The sequence below is a fragment of the Macrobrachium rosenbergii genome, chromosome 49 (assembly GCF_040412425.1).
Source record: "Macrobrachium rosenbergii isolate ZJJX-2024 chromosome 49, ASM4041242v1, whole genome shotgun sequence".
Classification (NCBI taxonomy): Eukaryota; Metazoa; Arthropoda; class Malacostraca; order Decapoda; family Palaemonidae; genus Macrobrachium; species Macrobrachium rosenbergii.
The window spans coordinates 6996365-7014114 of NC_089789.1; the positions used below are offsets into that span (position 1 = coordinate 6996365).

General features: G+C 37.3%; 1 protein-coding gene across 9 annotated transcripts in view; it reads left to right on the forward strand.

Annotated features, from left to right (window-relative positions):
• MESK2 (misexpression suppressor of KSR 2) overlaps positions 1-17750 on the forward strand; it is a 379072-nt gene that overhangs the window by 118601 nt on the left and 242721 nt on the right. Inside the window, exon 1 of one of the 9 annotated variants that reach the window (XM_067092553.1) lies at positions 8189-8962. The exons of 6 other annotated variants lie outside the window; for them this stretch is intronic. In XM_067092553.1, coding sequence (XP_066948654.1) covers positions 8928-8962 — 35 coding nt within the window. In that variant the 5' untranslated portion in view covers positions 8189-8927. Of the gene's footprint in view, positions 1-8188; positions 8963-17750 lie in introns of those variants that run through there. 2 more of the 9 variants (XM_067092551.1, XM_067092547.1) reach the window with 2 other exon arrangements.

Sequence of the window (17750 nt, forward strand, 5' to 3'; positions counted from 1 at the left end):
CCGGCTCGAGGAGGGACGAACGTGCGCGTTCCCCAAAATCCAGTACGGCTCTGTTGACCTGGCTAATGAATTGCGTATTTGATTGTCAGTCGACTGTTGTGGGTTGCAGTTAGTTTAAAGGAGAAAGAGAGATAAGAGATGGAATCTTCGTTGTAAATGCTGGGATTAGTGCTGTCAGTGAACCTCACGTGGTGCACTGTAGGCATTACTAAAGGGTGTTTCCGGCGTTCCTTTGGCCCTTACCTAGGCTCACGTTTCAGTCTTTGGTTTTTACCTCCATTACAGCTTCTTTTCTTCGGTTTTGCAGCCCAACTTCTCTAACTTTATTCTTAGTGCGACTGCGGGATTTTCTTCCATTTCCACTTCAATATCCTTGTACTTCATCGCCTTTATTTTCAGGATCTCTCTGTCTTGCTGTCCATCAACTCCAACGCCCTCATTTCGCGGTCTTGAACTCTGAAGGAAGTGCCTGTGTGCTTGGCTTGACAGCCTGAATTTCATAAATCAGTTAATCGTTTGAAATAAGTATGTATGTATGTATGTATGTATGTATGTATATATATATATATATATATATATATATATATATATATATATATTTGTGTGTGTATGTATGTATGTATGTATGTATGTGTGTGTGTGTGTTCAGTAGGTACTTCAATGGACCCTCTTGATGAAAACCGGCTCGCGAAGGTTGCTAATCGCTTTAAGATAAATCTAGTGTTAATTGAAGTTCTTATTGGATTATTCTCGTAGCGTCTCTTATTTCTCGGAATTCTCTTTTGGAGCCTTTGCAAAGTAGATAATTATTATAAAGATATTTGCCGTCTTTGTCTGTCCGTCCGCATTTTTTTCTATCCACCCTCAGATCTTAAAAACTACTGAGGCTAGAGGGCTGCAAATTGGTATGTTGATCATCCACCCTCCAATCATCAAACACACCAAATTGCAGCCCTGTAGCATCAGTAGTTTTTTTTTTTTTTTATTTAAGGTTAAAGTTAGCCATAATCGTGCTTCTGGCAACTATAGGATAGGCCATCACCGGTTCGTGGTTAAAGTTTCATGGGCCGCGGCTCATACAGCATTTTACCGAAACCACCGAAAGATAGATCTACAGTATTTTCGGTGACCTTGATTATACGCTGTAGATGCTCTACAGAAAACTCGATTGCGCAAAAGAAACTTCAGCGCATTTTTTACTTATTATTATTGCAAACTCTCGTGGCGGCACGGTGAATTCTGTTAAACCTCTGGATTTCTTAGCATTTTTGGATACTTTTTGGACTGAAAACCTTGAAACCTGAAGCAAGTAGCCTAAGCGAGAAAAACTCCTTTAGGATTGGAAATTGGATTAATAATAGTGGAGTTAAAAATTTTACGCTTCTTAAAAACATATGGAAATGGAGAGGTTGAAGTGCTCTTTGTCCAGTGGTTGCATTTGCAATTTACTTCTAAATAAAAGCGTGAAAGGAAATGTAAATACTAAATGGAACTGTGAATTGCAATCAACTTTTTTTCTTCTAAGCCACTGCAGTCTGATGAATTTAAAGTAAGGTGCTATTGAAGGTGACTTCCTCTCCCCTTCTGAATGAATTTCACTGCGATAACCTTTTCTCTCTCAGATGCGGGTAATGTCACTGCTCTGCGTGTTATTTAAAATGCATGAGATATATGACTTTGGTTTTTATCAGTTTTCCATGTTTATGAAGGGTGGTAATGTGGCTAGTGTAAAATACGCACAGTGCATTGATCAGTACATGCATCGTTCATTTTTCGTGATACGTCATTTAAATATATAAATGTATGCATTTATAATATATATATATATATATATATATATATATATATATATATATATATATATATATATATATATATTATAAAGTTGGTGCGAGTAAAGCTATTGCTCTGCAGGTTCTTTAAAATGCATGAGATACATGATATTGGTTTTTATCAAATTTTACGATTAATGAGGAGTGGTTAGGCTATATGGCTGGTGTAAAATGCGTTCATATATCAGTGCATGCGCTATTCACTTTTCGTGATATATAGTTGAAATTTTATATATATATATATATATATATATATATATATATATATATATATATATACGTGTGTGTTTTGTGTTTGTGTAAAGTGAAAGTAGTCATTCGTAAAGATAAGTGCCAGGCGAGTGACGCAAGCGAACTGTAAGAAAAAGAGATAGGGTGAGGGGTGGCGGATGACCCCTGGTTGGTGCCAGGGGTTCATACGCCACATGCAGTAAGTTTCCTAATTGGCGTGAGTGAGGGGAAGGGAGTCGCCATGTTACGGGCTGGACTTCACACAGATCGACGCACTGAGTCAACATAATGCTATTTTTTGAGGAAAGCAAAGGCGAGGAAAAGCGAAAGGAGAGTGGTCGAGGGGAGAATTCGGTGCCTTTGAAGAGAGGGGATCTGGAGGGGAAAGATGGCGCCTCGTAACAGTAAGTGAGAGAGAAGAAAGGTTCGTCAGGATGACCAAGTGGTCAATTTGACAGTGGCGATTATTGTGGCCCCTAGGTCAGTCTTTGGTAATTTCGAAAGTTGGATCATTTCCGCCTCATTTTTCCGGGAAGTGGAGTGGTTTGGATTCTTCTTTATAGTTGGGTCGTATGACACTTGCCCAAGGATTGCACAAAAGCAGATTTGTGCAGTATAGTGACTTACAAATTTTTGTTCAACATTCGTTTCATCTTCTTTCTTGATATAAAGAAAAGGCGAATGTTTAGGCAGTTTAAGTGTCCGTGTACATACTTGATAAAGAGATAACATGGGGAGAATCATAATTCTTTGGAGAATGTGACTCAGACATGATATATCTCGTGTTTCAGATGTATAATTTGAGGATCAATACCTTTTATTCTCTGCCGGCCTCCAGGCCCTATTATGACCAATTCCCGCTTACGCAAAGCTATGGTTTATTATATTTGTCCACCGTACTTTCTTTTTGTTTATATTTATTTCTTAAGAGTCAGAGTCTTTAACGCCCCCCTCATCGTTATCAGGGCTCGGGACTGGTGTATATATATTAAAATCTCATTCTTTACTTCTGAAAGGTTCAGACTTCATTGAATATTCCCTGAGCAGTTTTTAAGATAAACCCATTATCAAAGTCGAAAGGAACTCAAAACCCAGTGCACGAAATTAAATATTAATCCATTCCCAAAGGAGTTAAAGGTATGGTGTTTCCGCATGAGATCAAACGTCCTATTGAATTCGTACTAGATTGGTCAAGTTGGAAATTAAATTAATTGTAAATGAGTCACACTTGAGTTTAGTTACTTTCCTGTATAATTACGTGAAAATACCTACTTGCTTCCTGTATAATTACTTGAAAATAGCTACTTGCTGAAGGAGTCCAATGGGCAAATAACTTCTCGCTAAAGGAGTCAAGCGTGATAATAACTCCATGCTAAAGGAGGCAATTTAGACCTCCTTTAGCAAGCAGTTATTTTCACGATTGACTCTACCAAGAAGTTATATCTACTGCTGACTCCTTCAGAATGGGGTTATTTATATATTTAGGTCCTTCAGAATGTTTTGTTTTTGTGTGTTTTTTTCTACGTTCATCTTAAAATTGGAAATAACGCCAGGAGGAGTTAGACAAGAAAATAATTCCCTTATGGATGAAGCAAACTTTGAAATAGCTCTATGCTAAAGGAGTCAGAGCGAGAATCTCCAGGCTTAAGGAGTAAAGCAAGAGATTAATAAAATGCTGAAGGAGTAAAATAGGAAAACAACTCCATGCTGAGGGAGTTATATGGGAAAATAACTCGGTGCTAGTACTAAACATGGCGGAAGCTCAATGGGACGTCGTGTTTAGTACTACCCCCTTGCGGATCAAAGAGATCGTTTATTAATATATAGAAATGGGCGTACATAATACTTTGATCCCCAAGGGCTGGTACTCGAGCTTCCGCCATGTTTAGTACTAGCACCTCGGAGGTGACGAGTAGATAACAAGCCAAAGTAGCACCAATAACCTATAGTGAACGAGTGAGATGTGAAAATAACTTCAGCCGTATCATGATTTGATCACTGATTAAAACTGAATTGGGATTGACTCATTATTAAGCTGGTAAGACCTAACGGTAATTATACTGGAAATTGAAGTCTTTTTTGAATGGAAATTTAGGCCTAACTAGACTGATGTCTTGTCGAGCAGGTATAACTTGAGATTAATTATTTGCTGAAGTGGTCAAACTAGGCAGAAATCTTTGCTGAGTAGGTCATATTGCAAACTAATTCCTTGCTAGGCGTTTCAAACTCGCGATAGAGTTGTTGTTGAGAAGTGAGATATACATCTTGATGAATGATAGTGAATTACATAAATTATATTACAGTCAAACAGTCTTGAAATGTATATCGCGTGAAAAGCTTCGATTATCTCGAGTTGGAGTGGTCAAAATTATCGTAGCTTGAGTATTCGAGACATCATGTGAATTCCTTATGATTGAGGCGGCATAAATTGACATTACTCCGTCGATGAATAAGTGGGAATTGATATTAATTCCTTGCGTAAGGAGTCTTAAGTTGATGATGAATCCATGCGAGACTCATCAGTCTTTCGTACGAGAGACTTGCCTGGTCATTAGAAAAATATCCGTTTGTTTAATGACCAAATTGCAGCTTATTAAATGGCATTCTGTTATCAAATCTTTGTCACGCTTAGAGGATGGTGATAAAATTATTTTTTCCTTTTTTAAAGAAAACAGGTCATCCTTGACTACAGGAAACTTTCTAAAATAATTTATTAGTGTATATAAGAAGTCTCTCTCTCTCTCTCTCTCTCTCTCTCTCTCTCTCTTGTGCGTATATGGGGCAGACGGAGTATGGCGCTTCGAAGGAAATGTGAGCGTGTTAGGATGGGCGGCAAGTGGGAATAGGGGCTTAAGCCCCCTCCCTCCTCCGCCTGCCAGTAGGACTTTCTTGATCCTCTGCCAACTTTCATCAGGAGTTGTCTGACTGATGGAGGCACAGTCATGGTTGTGGATGGAAGAAGGATACGCAAACGGATAGATAAGATAGATAGATAGATAATGATTTGTTAGAGCATAAATGAGAGAGAGAGAGAGAGAGAGAGAGAGAGAGAGAGAGAGAGAGAGAGAGAGAGAGAGAGAGTTGATGTAACAAATATCAGATCAGTTCTATACTTAAGATAAGATCCGAAAAAGAAGACTCTTGTGAAGTCAGGATATTGAAGAACTGAAACGTGTGAAAAGTCCAGATGTCTGATGGACTGATTGATACCCATCGACAGGTGCCACGAAAATTGGGCTTATCATCGCCGAAAGCCAGAAGGAACAAAGAGTATGTAAACAGAGAAGAAGAAGAGAACCCTATTCCTTCTCATAGGATCCTCCGTCTTTCTTGGCAAGGCGAGGGGATCCTATCCTACACAAAAAATCACTGCTATTCCCTCGCTGAGATCCGACCGGAATGTAAAGTTTCCTTTAAGTAAATATTGAACTGTTTTGTTAACCTGTTCTTCCGCCGTGGTTCTTTTAACTTAATTTTTGGCCTCAAGTGTCTGTTAATGACTCCTTCAAAGGCCCTTACCTTCCTCGTAGTCAATTAACTTTTTTCTTTTTCTCTTCCTGCTCGGTTCCGCCAAGTTGACTCAGAACCCGTTGGAGGTAGTTAATCGGGAATAGAGTTTCGTTATCTGAAAATCATTTATGTTAATCGCGACGCTGAATTAGGAATGATTTGCAGAGTTCTGTCTTCCCGGGTGCAGGTTTAATCAGTGAGGACTGAGATACGTCACACTCAGACACACACACTCAAACACACACACACACACACACACACACACACACACACACATATATATATATATATATATATATATATATATATATATATATATATATATATATATATATATATATATATATATATATTGACAGAAAGGTGGTGAAGGCTAATAGGAAACAGCAGCCCTATGTAGAAATAGGCAGAGCTGAAGACAAATTACACACGTATGTATACAGTGTATATATATATATATATATATATATATATATATATATATGTGTGTGTATGTATGTATGTATGTATGTATGAATGAATGTATGAATGTTTGTGTTCATGTGCTTAATATTTCTCAGGTGGATATATATATGTTGTTATCTTGTACGTGTGTAATGTAGAAAAGATGTAGATGTGACATACACACACACATATATAGTCTATATATATATATATATATATATATATATATATATATATATATATATATATATATATATATATATATATATATATATATACATACATAATATGTATATGACAAATCTACATCTTTTCTACGTTACACTTTATGTATAATATGCATCATGTATGCGAAAGCATACATATATATGGATATATGTGTGTATATATATACACATGTATACATATATATAGATATATATATACATACATACATATATCTATATATATATCCATATATATGTATGCTTTTGCATACATGATGCATATTGTACATAAAGTGCATCATAAGTTGTTATTTCTGATGCTCGTATTTTCGTCACCTGATTACTATTACAGTGTGATTTCACGCCATGAATTCTGTAATACAAGGAAGAAAGGCATTCGTGCGACATTTCGGCCAGAATCAGCTTCGCCCATCTGTCATAGGATAAATCTGTCATCTTTAACACGTCTGTGGCCAAAACCTCGCGGAGATAAAAAGAGGCGTTTATTATTATTATTATTATTATTATTATTATTATTATTATTATTATTATTATTATTATTATTATTATTATTTTTTTTTTTTTTGAATTCTATTTAAGCTATCTTACTCAATACAATTTTCTTTTTATGAAACAGCGAAACTTGTGTAGGGTGGGATTTTGTTAGTTTTTCATCTGTTGTTGAAATAATCAATTATAATATATTAATTGAAATTCTGGTTTTTAATGTAGTACTGTCATTAGACAATGATAAAATACTCGTTCAACCGAGTACATAACATTTTTAGTCCAGATTACCATTAACGAACAAATTATTGCATTCTGTTATTAACCCTCGACTTGTATGAAAGCATTTTAAGTAATTAACATGGCATCACCCAGTCGGTAAGTCTTATAGCGACTGAAAATGGAAAGTGGTTTAATTTTGAAGTAATAACTACAAATGATTGGTCTTTAAGGCCCTTAATGATAGTATGCTATAATATTGGTTAGCTTAATGGTGACTGATCATAATATTTATTTAATTAAACAAATGTTGTCTAATAGGTGACTGTTATCCAACCGTTTGTAATGGCCAAGTTGGCTGCACTAGTTCGGGCACATGCGCTCTCGCTAATAGCACTGGTAGTCGCTGGCCTAACGGCAAGTTTGGAAGACGCAGGAGCTCTGCGTTTTATGAGGGCATGGTCATGGTCACTTGTCCTGTAATTCTGCCCACGTCCTGTTTCGAAGAGGTTTGAAAAGTACTCTGGACTACATTTTTTGGACATGTCGCCACCTCGTAATAGGGCTGGGATATTGATTCAGCTCTCTCTCTCTCTACTTTGCTCTAATCCAGTGCGTAGAAAACGGCGACGTGTAGTTTCCTTGTTGGGAGGGATAACGAATGCATGATGGGGTCTCTTGATTTTTTGGCGTCGTTTCCACTCCGAGCTCTCATGGTATCACTTGAGTAATTGTATCTTCTGGAAGTTGTAATTTGTCTCATTGGCTGACACGATACATTTATTTTGTTCCCTGTCTTTACCTGTTTTTCTCTTCAGTAGATTTTGTGCAAAATTTAGGATTAGGATACCCTGCTTCCCTTAAAGAGAACCATCGATGTAGCTGCAAGTGTTCAACCTTGTAACGCGCGTTTATAGAAAACGCGTATTTCTACCGTCATTGAAAAATTTCCCACTTTCTATCATAGTAGAGGGGAGAGGAGTGGGTTGTAGGGGGAATGGAGACTAGGTGGGGTAGCGGGTGTGAGAGAGAGAGAGAGAGAGAGGAGGAAAAAGAAGACCAGTCAGGGATTACGAACGGATGGGGATGGAGCAGGTGTTTTATTCAACTTACCACCCGTTCCCCCAGACACTGTCTGCTCTTCCCCTTCCCTTCCCACTCCTCTGAAACTGTCTGCTATAGCCCCCTCCCCCCCTCTCCCATGCAACGCCTCCAGCACGCATGTGGACTGAGGGAGGTAGAGAGCGGCAGTGTTTGTATACGAAGGCAGACCACACCGTTGCTAAGGCAGTTGTGAACTGGAGATTGGCACAACAGTGGCCCCCGGTAGAGGCTTCGCCAAGCGCTCCTATAACAGAGGCACCATTGCTTTGCAAAAGCGCGTTTCGGGCCGCGAGTTCGTTAATTTCGGTCAAAGGGAGAAGGTGGTATTCGTTAGAAGCCCTTGAGAGACTAACTGACACGTTGTTTCGAACAGTGAGTTTCGTTATGTTGAAAAATTTGTTATATATATGATTATGCATCATCTCCCTCTTGATCAGCAGCAGTTTACCGGCCCCATGTAGCTTCCAGCTTTAGAACAATGTCTTTAGTTCCTGTATAGTTCCGTAGGTCTTTGTTTTTTGCTGGTGCACGTGTGACGATGTGAGACCATAGTCGCCCTACTCATTCCATAGGCCTATAGAAATGTGATTTCGTTTACCTGCACTTCCAGTTTTTCTCTCCCGTTGCACATGCCGTAGAACTTTTGTTAGAGATGCATGGAGAACATTGTCCCTACACCGTGATAGTGTACTTGGAACGTAAGAGTGAAAGAAGCATGACCTGAGAATATCTCTTTATGTTCCTCTTTATTTTAAATTGCATTCTCATAAAGAAACGACGAGAAATAAACTGTAGTTCCTCCCTTTAACTCCCCATTAAACCCAAGAGAAGGAAGCAAAGAAGAGACAGGGTCGAAATATGGTGCAGTTTTAAAATGAACAACGTGTCTAAATTAGGCCTACTCTTTAGGTAGGTCTAGATCATGTATGATGTGTTGGAGGGGGTGATTCCTCTTCTCAAAGTTCCCCTATCGACTTTTCCTAATGAAAAAAGTCTGTCCAATAGGGATTTGTGGTGAGGTCATTAATTAAGGTGTTAGGAAAACATGCAAACCATCCACCAAGATGGTACAAACTTTTTGTGGTCGAGCCTGTTTAGGCTATAACTGCCATTTTACGCATACTAGTAAATGCTGTTATTTGGTTTAATTCACTTTCGTTGCAAAATATATCGATCGCGTTTTGTTTCATTTGTTTACTTATTAATTTTTTTTTAAATATTGCGTTTGTGCATTACATAGAAAGAGAAGGAGCGTGATAATTACCTTGAAATTCAATAACAGAAGTCAGTGTAACCCTCCGGGTAATGAAGTGGTTTGCGATCTAACGAGATTTCTTTCTTTATTTGGAATAAATTGATGTAGTTAGATTTCTTCCAATTAAACGACTAGATTGCTTTTTCGAGACCCTGTCATTAGGGCTGTGGTGATACAGGAATGTGTTTTTTTATGGTATAATTTAATACTGTTTTATTTCCCTTTGGAATAAGTGAAAATTGTTAAACGATGTTTTTTCCCTTAAGGGTGCTTTGGTATAATAATTCTTTCTGTTCGAGTAAATTTATGCATTTAAGAGTTGTTTCTAAATTAGGCTAATTGATTATACTGAGATTTTTTCCTTTAGAAATAACCTAACAAATTAAGATTTTTCCCTTGTATACGACTTGATAAGTTAAACCTCATTTTGGAATAAATTGACGTAATGGGCTGTCTGCACGCAGGAACAAACTGTTCGAAGTGTGTGGTAGATGCATAATACTGTAATAGAATGAACTGGGAAGATTATTGCATTGTTTGAACCCCTATTCCTTTTCAGGGATGTAATTTCTATTGTGTGTCCTCCTTTGTTTAATAGACCGAGTGGAGAGAGAGAGAGATTCTCTTTAAAGTTCTGTAGAGGGGAGAAAGTGTACATTTTGACTACCAACTCCTGAATATTCAGATATGAAACGAGGAAAATGGTTTGTCGGATAATAATAATAATAATGATATTTACCGAAAATATATAGTTCGTAAATGGTCGTTAGAAAACGGAAACAAGGTAAAATTAGAAGCTGAACAGCCAGCTAGGTGGGAAGAGGGAAAAAAAAACGATGATTATTAAAATACAATGAGCAACGGTAACTACGAGCCACGCACGGAAAGACTAGTAAATGGTATACACCTACGGAAGATGAATGTATTTGTCAAGAGAGGAAGCTAGGTTTGCAAAAACAAGGCGTGAAGTATCAAGAAGCAACGGTCCATATACCACGGCAGTCCGAGAGTCCATCGCCTTAACTGAGTTAAACTGGTTAGCTAAAACTTACGGGAGTGATCAGTTTGTTCGTGATGTGTTTTGTTAACGGTATAATAAGGCATACAGATATGATTATGAACTAAAAGCACAAAGTGTTCAAAGAAATCAATACGGCGTTAGCAGTGAGAGTTAGAGAGGGGGAGGGGTAACCCAAGTGTCATTGTATAGGGGTCTCAACCCGGGAACAATTTTGCCATAACTGAAGGGGAGTTGTTTAACGTCAGTCACTGAGGGCGTTTCTATCTGGACTTTTAGGCTCTTTCAAGCTTTCCTCTCTCAGACTTTCTCATAATTGCCTGAATTAGGCTCGTGTAAAAGTATGCGGTATTTCATTTTGAATTCTTTCCAGCAGAAGTCTTACGTCTATCAGTGAGTAAATTTTCATTCAATCAGTAATAATTAATTAAAGTAATACACGTTGTTTCATTTCATGGACAATTGCATTTACAGAATGCGTATGCAGTAGAGACTTGCATGGCTTTAGAAAGATAACATAAATGATATTATTGTTTCAGATACACTAATAAGATTATTAATATCTGTGATGTACATATTATATAGGCCTACAAACAGACTTACACGTGGCGGCTCCACAGTTGTTGATAACCGAAGAATTTTCAAAGTAAAAATGGTTGAATTTCAAGTCAACGGCCCCTGTAGGCCTGTTCCATATGAATAGGGTTCATCTTCTGACAACAGATTATGGAAAGTTCTTCCCTTGACAAATAGAGGCTTCACGCCCTGGGAGAGTCCGTAAGAATCCCGACAACTGCGTGATGATAAACACGCCCTCTCAATCTACATACTCTTTGTTACAGTTTTAGCTGACGCCGCAAATTACGTGATACGCCCGTTGCAGGAAATGTAAGCTGACTACTCATTGGTATGACAATAGCCATTTTGTACAGTCTTCAGCGCTGTGGCGTTGATGGAATTACTAAACTTGCGGAGATAATAAGTTACTATTATGATAACTGAAAATCACTGGACAGTAAAGGACATTGTTTTCTTTAAATGGGTAACTGTTACATTCTGTCTTCTGACAGATTGAATTCAAGTTTTCAAACCTTACTTTTGCATATGCAGGCGTCATACGCTTACAGGGACACGCTTGATCTGCATGAAGATGTGCGTGTTGGAAACTTAGTGTAAGTTCCGTAAAAAAAAAAAAAAAAAATAGGTATGAGGGTTGCTTTCGTACATCTGCCAAGATTTCATATGGGCTAATATTGTTATTTTAGCTTAAAATATTGTCACTGAGGATTAAAAGTTATGATTATATAAGAAAACGGTACATGCTGTAGATTTATTATTATATTATTATTATTATTATTATTATTATTATTGTATGTAATAACTCATATTATCGTTATTAACTCCTTTGCTTTTACGCAATCACGACCATCTTTATGTAATCATTTGCGGTTTACGCTATTTTTATTTTGTTCATTTCTCGATTTTTAACACTTTTTTAAATTAATTTATCTTTTGGATCTGTTATTTTGATGCGTGTGTTTCCTATAAAGCTCAATTCTGTAACTATAGTTTGACATAACTTTATCATTATATTTGTGTTTATTTGCTTCTGGCGTATGTAATTAAGTTTTATTTTTGGCTCTTTGTTCACTTTCTAATATATTTCCTTCTGTTAACTTTTTAATATATTTCCTTCGGCATGTTATGATTGTATTCTTTGACATTTTTCAAAATATTCTTTTCGTGCGTATTTTGATGTCTTTGTCTTCCTGATTGTACAACCCCCGTAGGTGGTAAGTGCCTTCAGTGCACCTCATGTGATGCACTGTAAGCATTACATATTTTCTTGCAGCGTCCCTTTGGCCCGTAGCTGCAACCCATTTCATTGCTTTTACTATACATTCGTTCATATTGGTCTCTGGTCTAAATTTTATATTCCATTCCATTCCTGATCGTACAACAGTTACGTATTTTAGTTAGGCGCCTATTTACTTCCGAATATATAGTATACTGTATTATTACGTCTTCGCTTCGAAAATTGGAATTCAAATTTCTTGGCATAACGTTTGGTATAATTCCATAAAAATACAGGATTTTGGGACACGGCTGTGTGGACTATTTGAATAAAGGATACAAAAAATAATAGCTATTCTTTCAACTTGTAAATATATTCACGTCAGGTTCTGTATGCAAATGGAGTTAGTGCGTGGCGGCTTTTAGAGCAATTACATAATGTATTGATGTGATCTCTAAGCCAACAAGGATGTTCCTGTTCTTTGTTTCGCTGGGTGACGTGCTCATTTGCATTTTGGAACTGGACTGGGAGCGTTTTTGGCTATAGAATGTCACTCATCTTTGTTTTGTACCCGACCTCACGTTTTCATTCTGGGAGCTGCAGTCACTGTTATGTGTTTTGTATCCCGACTTTTTCTTTCTGGGAACGGCATTACGTACTGTACATTCTTGGCTAGAGAATGTCACTGATCTTTGTTTTGTATGCCGACCTTCTGTTTTCATTCTGGGAACAGCAGTACGCGCATTCTTGAATAAAGAATGAAACGTTGAAAATGCAAGAATGTCGCTGTTCCATGTTTCGTAGGCAGAAATTTTTTGTTTCATACTTGGAATTACAATGGGCCATCTTGGCTGTAGAATGAAAACCTGATTCTGCCCTAACAGTAGAAGTATTCTTGGCAACGGAATAACACTCTGGATAGAATGCAGTTTGGAAATCTTATCAGCAGTGGCATTCTCAGCGAAAGAATGAAACACGGAGGCGTTTCTTGCCGGGGGTGGCCACCAGAGGAGTTGGAAGAAATCTTACCTGATGCGAACTGTGAGACGAGTGGCTGGTGGGTAAGAGGAGATTTGCGGAAATGGAAGCATAGGAAAGACGAGTGGCAGAAATTCACAGAGGGTCTTCGCGTCTTGCGGCGTTGGAGCCTGTTATGATGATGATGATGACGATGACCGTGATCATAATGATAATGATGATGAAATCGAAGAATTAAAATAGAAAGCCGCAAAAGCAGAATAATGAAAAAGCCTTCTTAGAAAAGTGATAAAGTATAGTTAACTGTGAAAGTGTGTTAGAGAAACGTCTGTAGGTTTAGAATGAATCACAGGAAAAATTGAATGACGAAAGGGGGAACGTTCGTTCAGAGAGAATGAAAATTAGGAAAAACATAATGAAACTAACCCTTTTAAAATTGAATAACTCCTTCGCTTTATAGTGAAACGTAAGACGCTCCCAAGTAAAGTAAATGAAACATAAATGGCACAGGCAGAATTAAAAAGCAACAGAAAATAAATTAAACTAAAGGAAGCAGAATGAAACGGAGGCAATGTATGCAGCCTAAGAATGAAACAAGGAGCCGCTCTTGTAAATGGAATGAGACCAAAACATACGCCATTGAAAACGAATTCCAGAATCAAATAAAAACAACGGGAAAAGGAGAAAGTCGATAAGGAACATAGCAAGAGGAGTTAAATTTCATATAGTATCTGTGGCATATAGAAGAAAAACGTCAAGAAGGGAAAATATACAAAATATCTTTGGTGTAGAGCATTAGAATAATGGAAAGAAAGAGATGAAAGCTTTGTAATGTGGAAAATAATGTTCATTGCAAACAGGTGGCAGAATGGCCCAAGCAAATGTCCTTAGAAATAAAAGGATGAAGAGGAAGATGGAGAAAAGAGAATCTCGTAGGCTCAGAATGGAAAACAAATATGGACAGAATGAGAAAATGTATTGTATATATATATATAGAGAGAGAAAAAATATTCATAAAACCAACGAAAAGAAGATAGATAAACTGATTAAATGATTATTTGATATATAGGCTAAACTCAGAATAAGAGAGAAAACCTGGAAAGAAACGAAATAAAAAAAATGTCTGTGGATTACCAGACAAAATCTCCTCTAGCAAAGGGTCGAGGTTTTATTGCTATAGCAACGTCACGCAGAGACCTATTGTTTACGAGTGGCGTTCTCTCTGATCGTTATTTCTGTGGCAATATCTAGCGCCTTTGTTTCCCCCTGTATACGTTCTTTATAGTAGCTACAGCGCTACTGAGCGGTTGAAAAGAGACAGTTTAAGAACGTATTATTTTTTTTTTATTCGTTTTACCGTTCTTTGGATAGCGAGTAGGAAGCGCATCCATATTTTGCGTTTCAATTGAACGCGCCGTCTTTATATGTTACGGTAGAATTACTGAATGGAATTTTGAATGTGATAATGATGACCATATTCTTTGGAAGCTTGAATTTCAAGTCAGTAGCCCCTGTGGGCTAGTTTCATATGAATGGGGTTCATATCTGAATAATAATAATAATAATAATAATAATAATAATAATAATAATAATAATAATAACAATAATAATGAACACTGTAAAATGCTAGTCTGATAGGTTTTAAATGGAAGTCGTTTTCTCCCGACGCTGCAAGATTTATTAACAGTAATTATGGTAATAATACTCGTTAATAGCTTTGCACTCGTGTTTGTTCATTTTTAATGCACTCGCACTTTCGGGAGTTATTTTTAGCTACGATAGGTTTAGATCATTCGTTTGTTTACCAGACACACACACACACACAAAACACACACACACACATATATAAATATATGTGTGTGTACACATGTATGTATGTATGTATGCCAGAATAAAATTCTATACATATGTTTGTGCTTATGTATAATATACATATATGTGTGTATGTAGGTGTACGTATTTATGTATATATTTGTGCATGTATATACTGTATGTACGTATGTATACATACATACATGTATGTATAAGTTTGTCATGTCGACCACAAAGATATCTTGGAAGAGAGTGTAAGCGTGTTTGAACCGCAGGAAATTTAGCATGGTTTTTTTCCCGTTGTTTTAATGATCACCTTAATATAAGCGTCCTACAACGTACATGGTTTTCCCGAAAACGTCATCTGCGTTAGTTTTGGAGAAAAGGTGAAAATTGTTTCCTTGGAAGAAAACCCTGTTTCTTGACAGCGGAGGAAGTTTTCTTTTTCGCCTCTATTTTCCTTTTTGGCTTGTTTGTGGGAAATCTGCAATCACATCATCTTATTTTTATGATGTATTTTGATTGGCTTCGTGTGGCCATAAAACAGTTGATTAGATTTTATTTTTGTGGCCAATTTAAACCCGAATGAGGTCCTACGTGTTGTATTTTTTTACTTATTTGTTGAAATTGAAACATCTTTAAGTAGACTAAGTCTTAAGAAGGCTTTTTATACTTACGCTTACTCTTTAGACGATAATTTTTCTGAAGCAGTAAATGCAAATGCTGCATTGGAAAATGTAATTTTTACTTTGTTAAGGGGCCATCTTCTTTTGGACTTCATCTTAACATCTGGTTGACTTGGCTGATATTTCTCCTGTTTCATTATTGAAGTAGACTTCAGTTATATTTGCTGAAATTATTATCAGTTTAATCACTTAAATGAATCGGTTAACGAAAAGGCCATCTCTCCTCACCTTTCTACTAGTATTATCTTGGACCATACTTAATGCATAAGGTTTTAATTCAGTTGTAAAATCTAGAGATTGCTTAGATCACGCTTCACTCTCCTCAGCAAACTCCGGAACTCATTAACTTCCTCCATGTGCACACAGGTTTGTGGCTTTGTTAATAAATTATTGGACTACTTCTAAGTTTGGGGTGAGAAGGCCTAGAATTTTACCTTCTGAGAAGTATCCAATTCTGTAAAAATATTGAAATGTCCCCGTTTTTGTTCTTTAAAAATTGAAGATTAGGAACTTAGTATATGCCTTTGTCTCCCTCGTCACACTAAAAAAAAAAAAAAGTCAAATTAGGTCAAGAACGCTTCGATGACGAAATCCACTCCATTAATGAAAAGAAACGTCTCCGTGGAAGTTTACTTGCCTGATAAAAGAGCATTTCCATTATAACTTTGTCGGGTTATAAGTTAATACCTCTGCGGCACTCGCTTCAGCGTGCAGGCACGGGAGAAAACTCACTCAGATGGGGAATTGATCTAGGAGAAGGGATTAAATGTTTTTTGTGCGTTTGTTTCATTAGTTGGTAGGTAGATAGGAAATGTGTTCCTGTGTGTGTGTGCGCGCGCTCGTATATGAACAAAGGACAAGAATGCAAATTAGGTGTGGGTGATGAATATTCTCTCTCTCTCTCTCTCTCTCTCTCTCTCTCTCTCTCTCTCTCTCTCTCTCTCTCTGCGTCAGTGAACTTGCTAAGTCTGACGCCATAAAAAGTCCCAATAATAAATTATTCTCTCTCTCTCTCTCTCTCTCTCTCTCTGCGTCAGTGACTTTAGTAAGTGTGACGCCATAAAAAGTCACAATAATTAATTAATTAATTTCTCTCTCTCTCTCTCTTCTCTCTCTCTCTCTCTCTCTCTCTCTCTCTGCGTCAGTGACTTTAGTAAGTGTGACGCCATAAAAGTCACAATAATTAATTATTTTCTCTCTCTTAAGTGACTTAAGTCTGACGACATAAAAAATTTCAATAATTAATGCTCTCTCTCTCTCTCTCTCTCTCTCTCTCTCTCTCTCTCTATATATATATATATATATATATATATATATATATATATACTCTATATATATATATATATATATATATATATATATATATATATATATATATATATATATATATATATATATATAATGAGCAAACAATGCCCAGAAAGTTGAAGCACTACCTTATAAAGAAAGAAAGAAAAATGATGAAAAATTGTGTTTTTACTGACAAAATTGACACAAATCGTTCAATAATAACCCTTACAACCCTTCTTCTCAGATATATTTGTTATACAAAGCATTAAATAAATACTGGAACATTAAAATCATAGGACTTCGTTTCTTCAGACGCCAGAGAACGTCTGAAACGTTATCATTTCACTCGACCTGGACACGTTCGATTTCACTCGACCCGGACCCGTTCGATTCCACTCGGCCCGGCCCGTTCGATTTCACTCGACCCGGACGATTTCACTTGACCCGGACAAGTTCGATTTCACTCGACCTGGACCTGTTCGATTTCACTCCCAGTCACCGACCTTGAAACCTTCGATTTCCTCGACCTGAAACCTTTGATTTCACTCGACCTGGAAACCTTCGATTTCACTCGACCTGAAACCTTTGATTTCACTCGACCTGAAACCTTCGATTTCACTGACCTGAAACCTTCGATTTCACTCGACCTGGAAACCTTCGATTTCACTCGACCCAGTCACGTCGACACTCGGCGGACACGCTTCGATTTCACCGGTCACTTGACCTGGAAACCCTCGATTTCACTTTCGACCGTTACTCGACCTGGAAACCTTCGATTTCACTCGACCCGGTCACTCGACCTGGAAACCTTCGATTTCACTCGACCTGGAAACCTTCGATTTCACTCGGCCTGAAACCTTCGA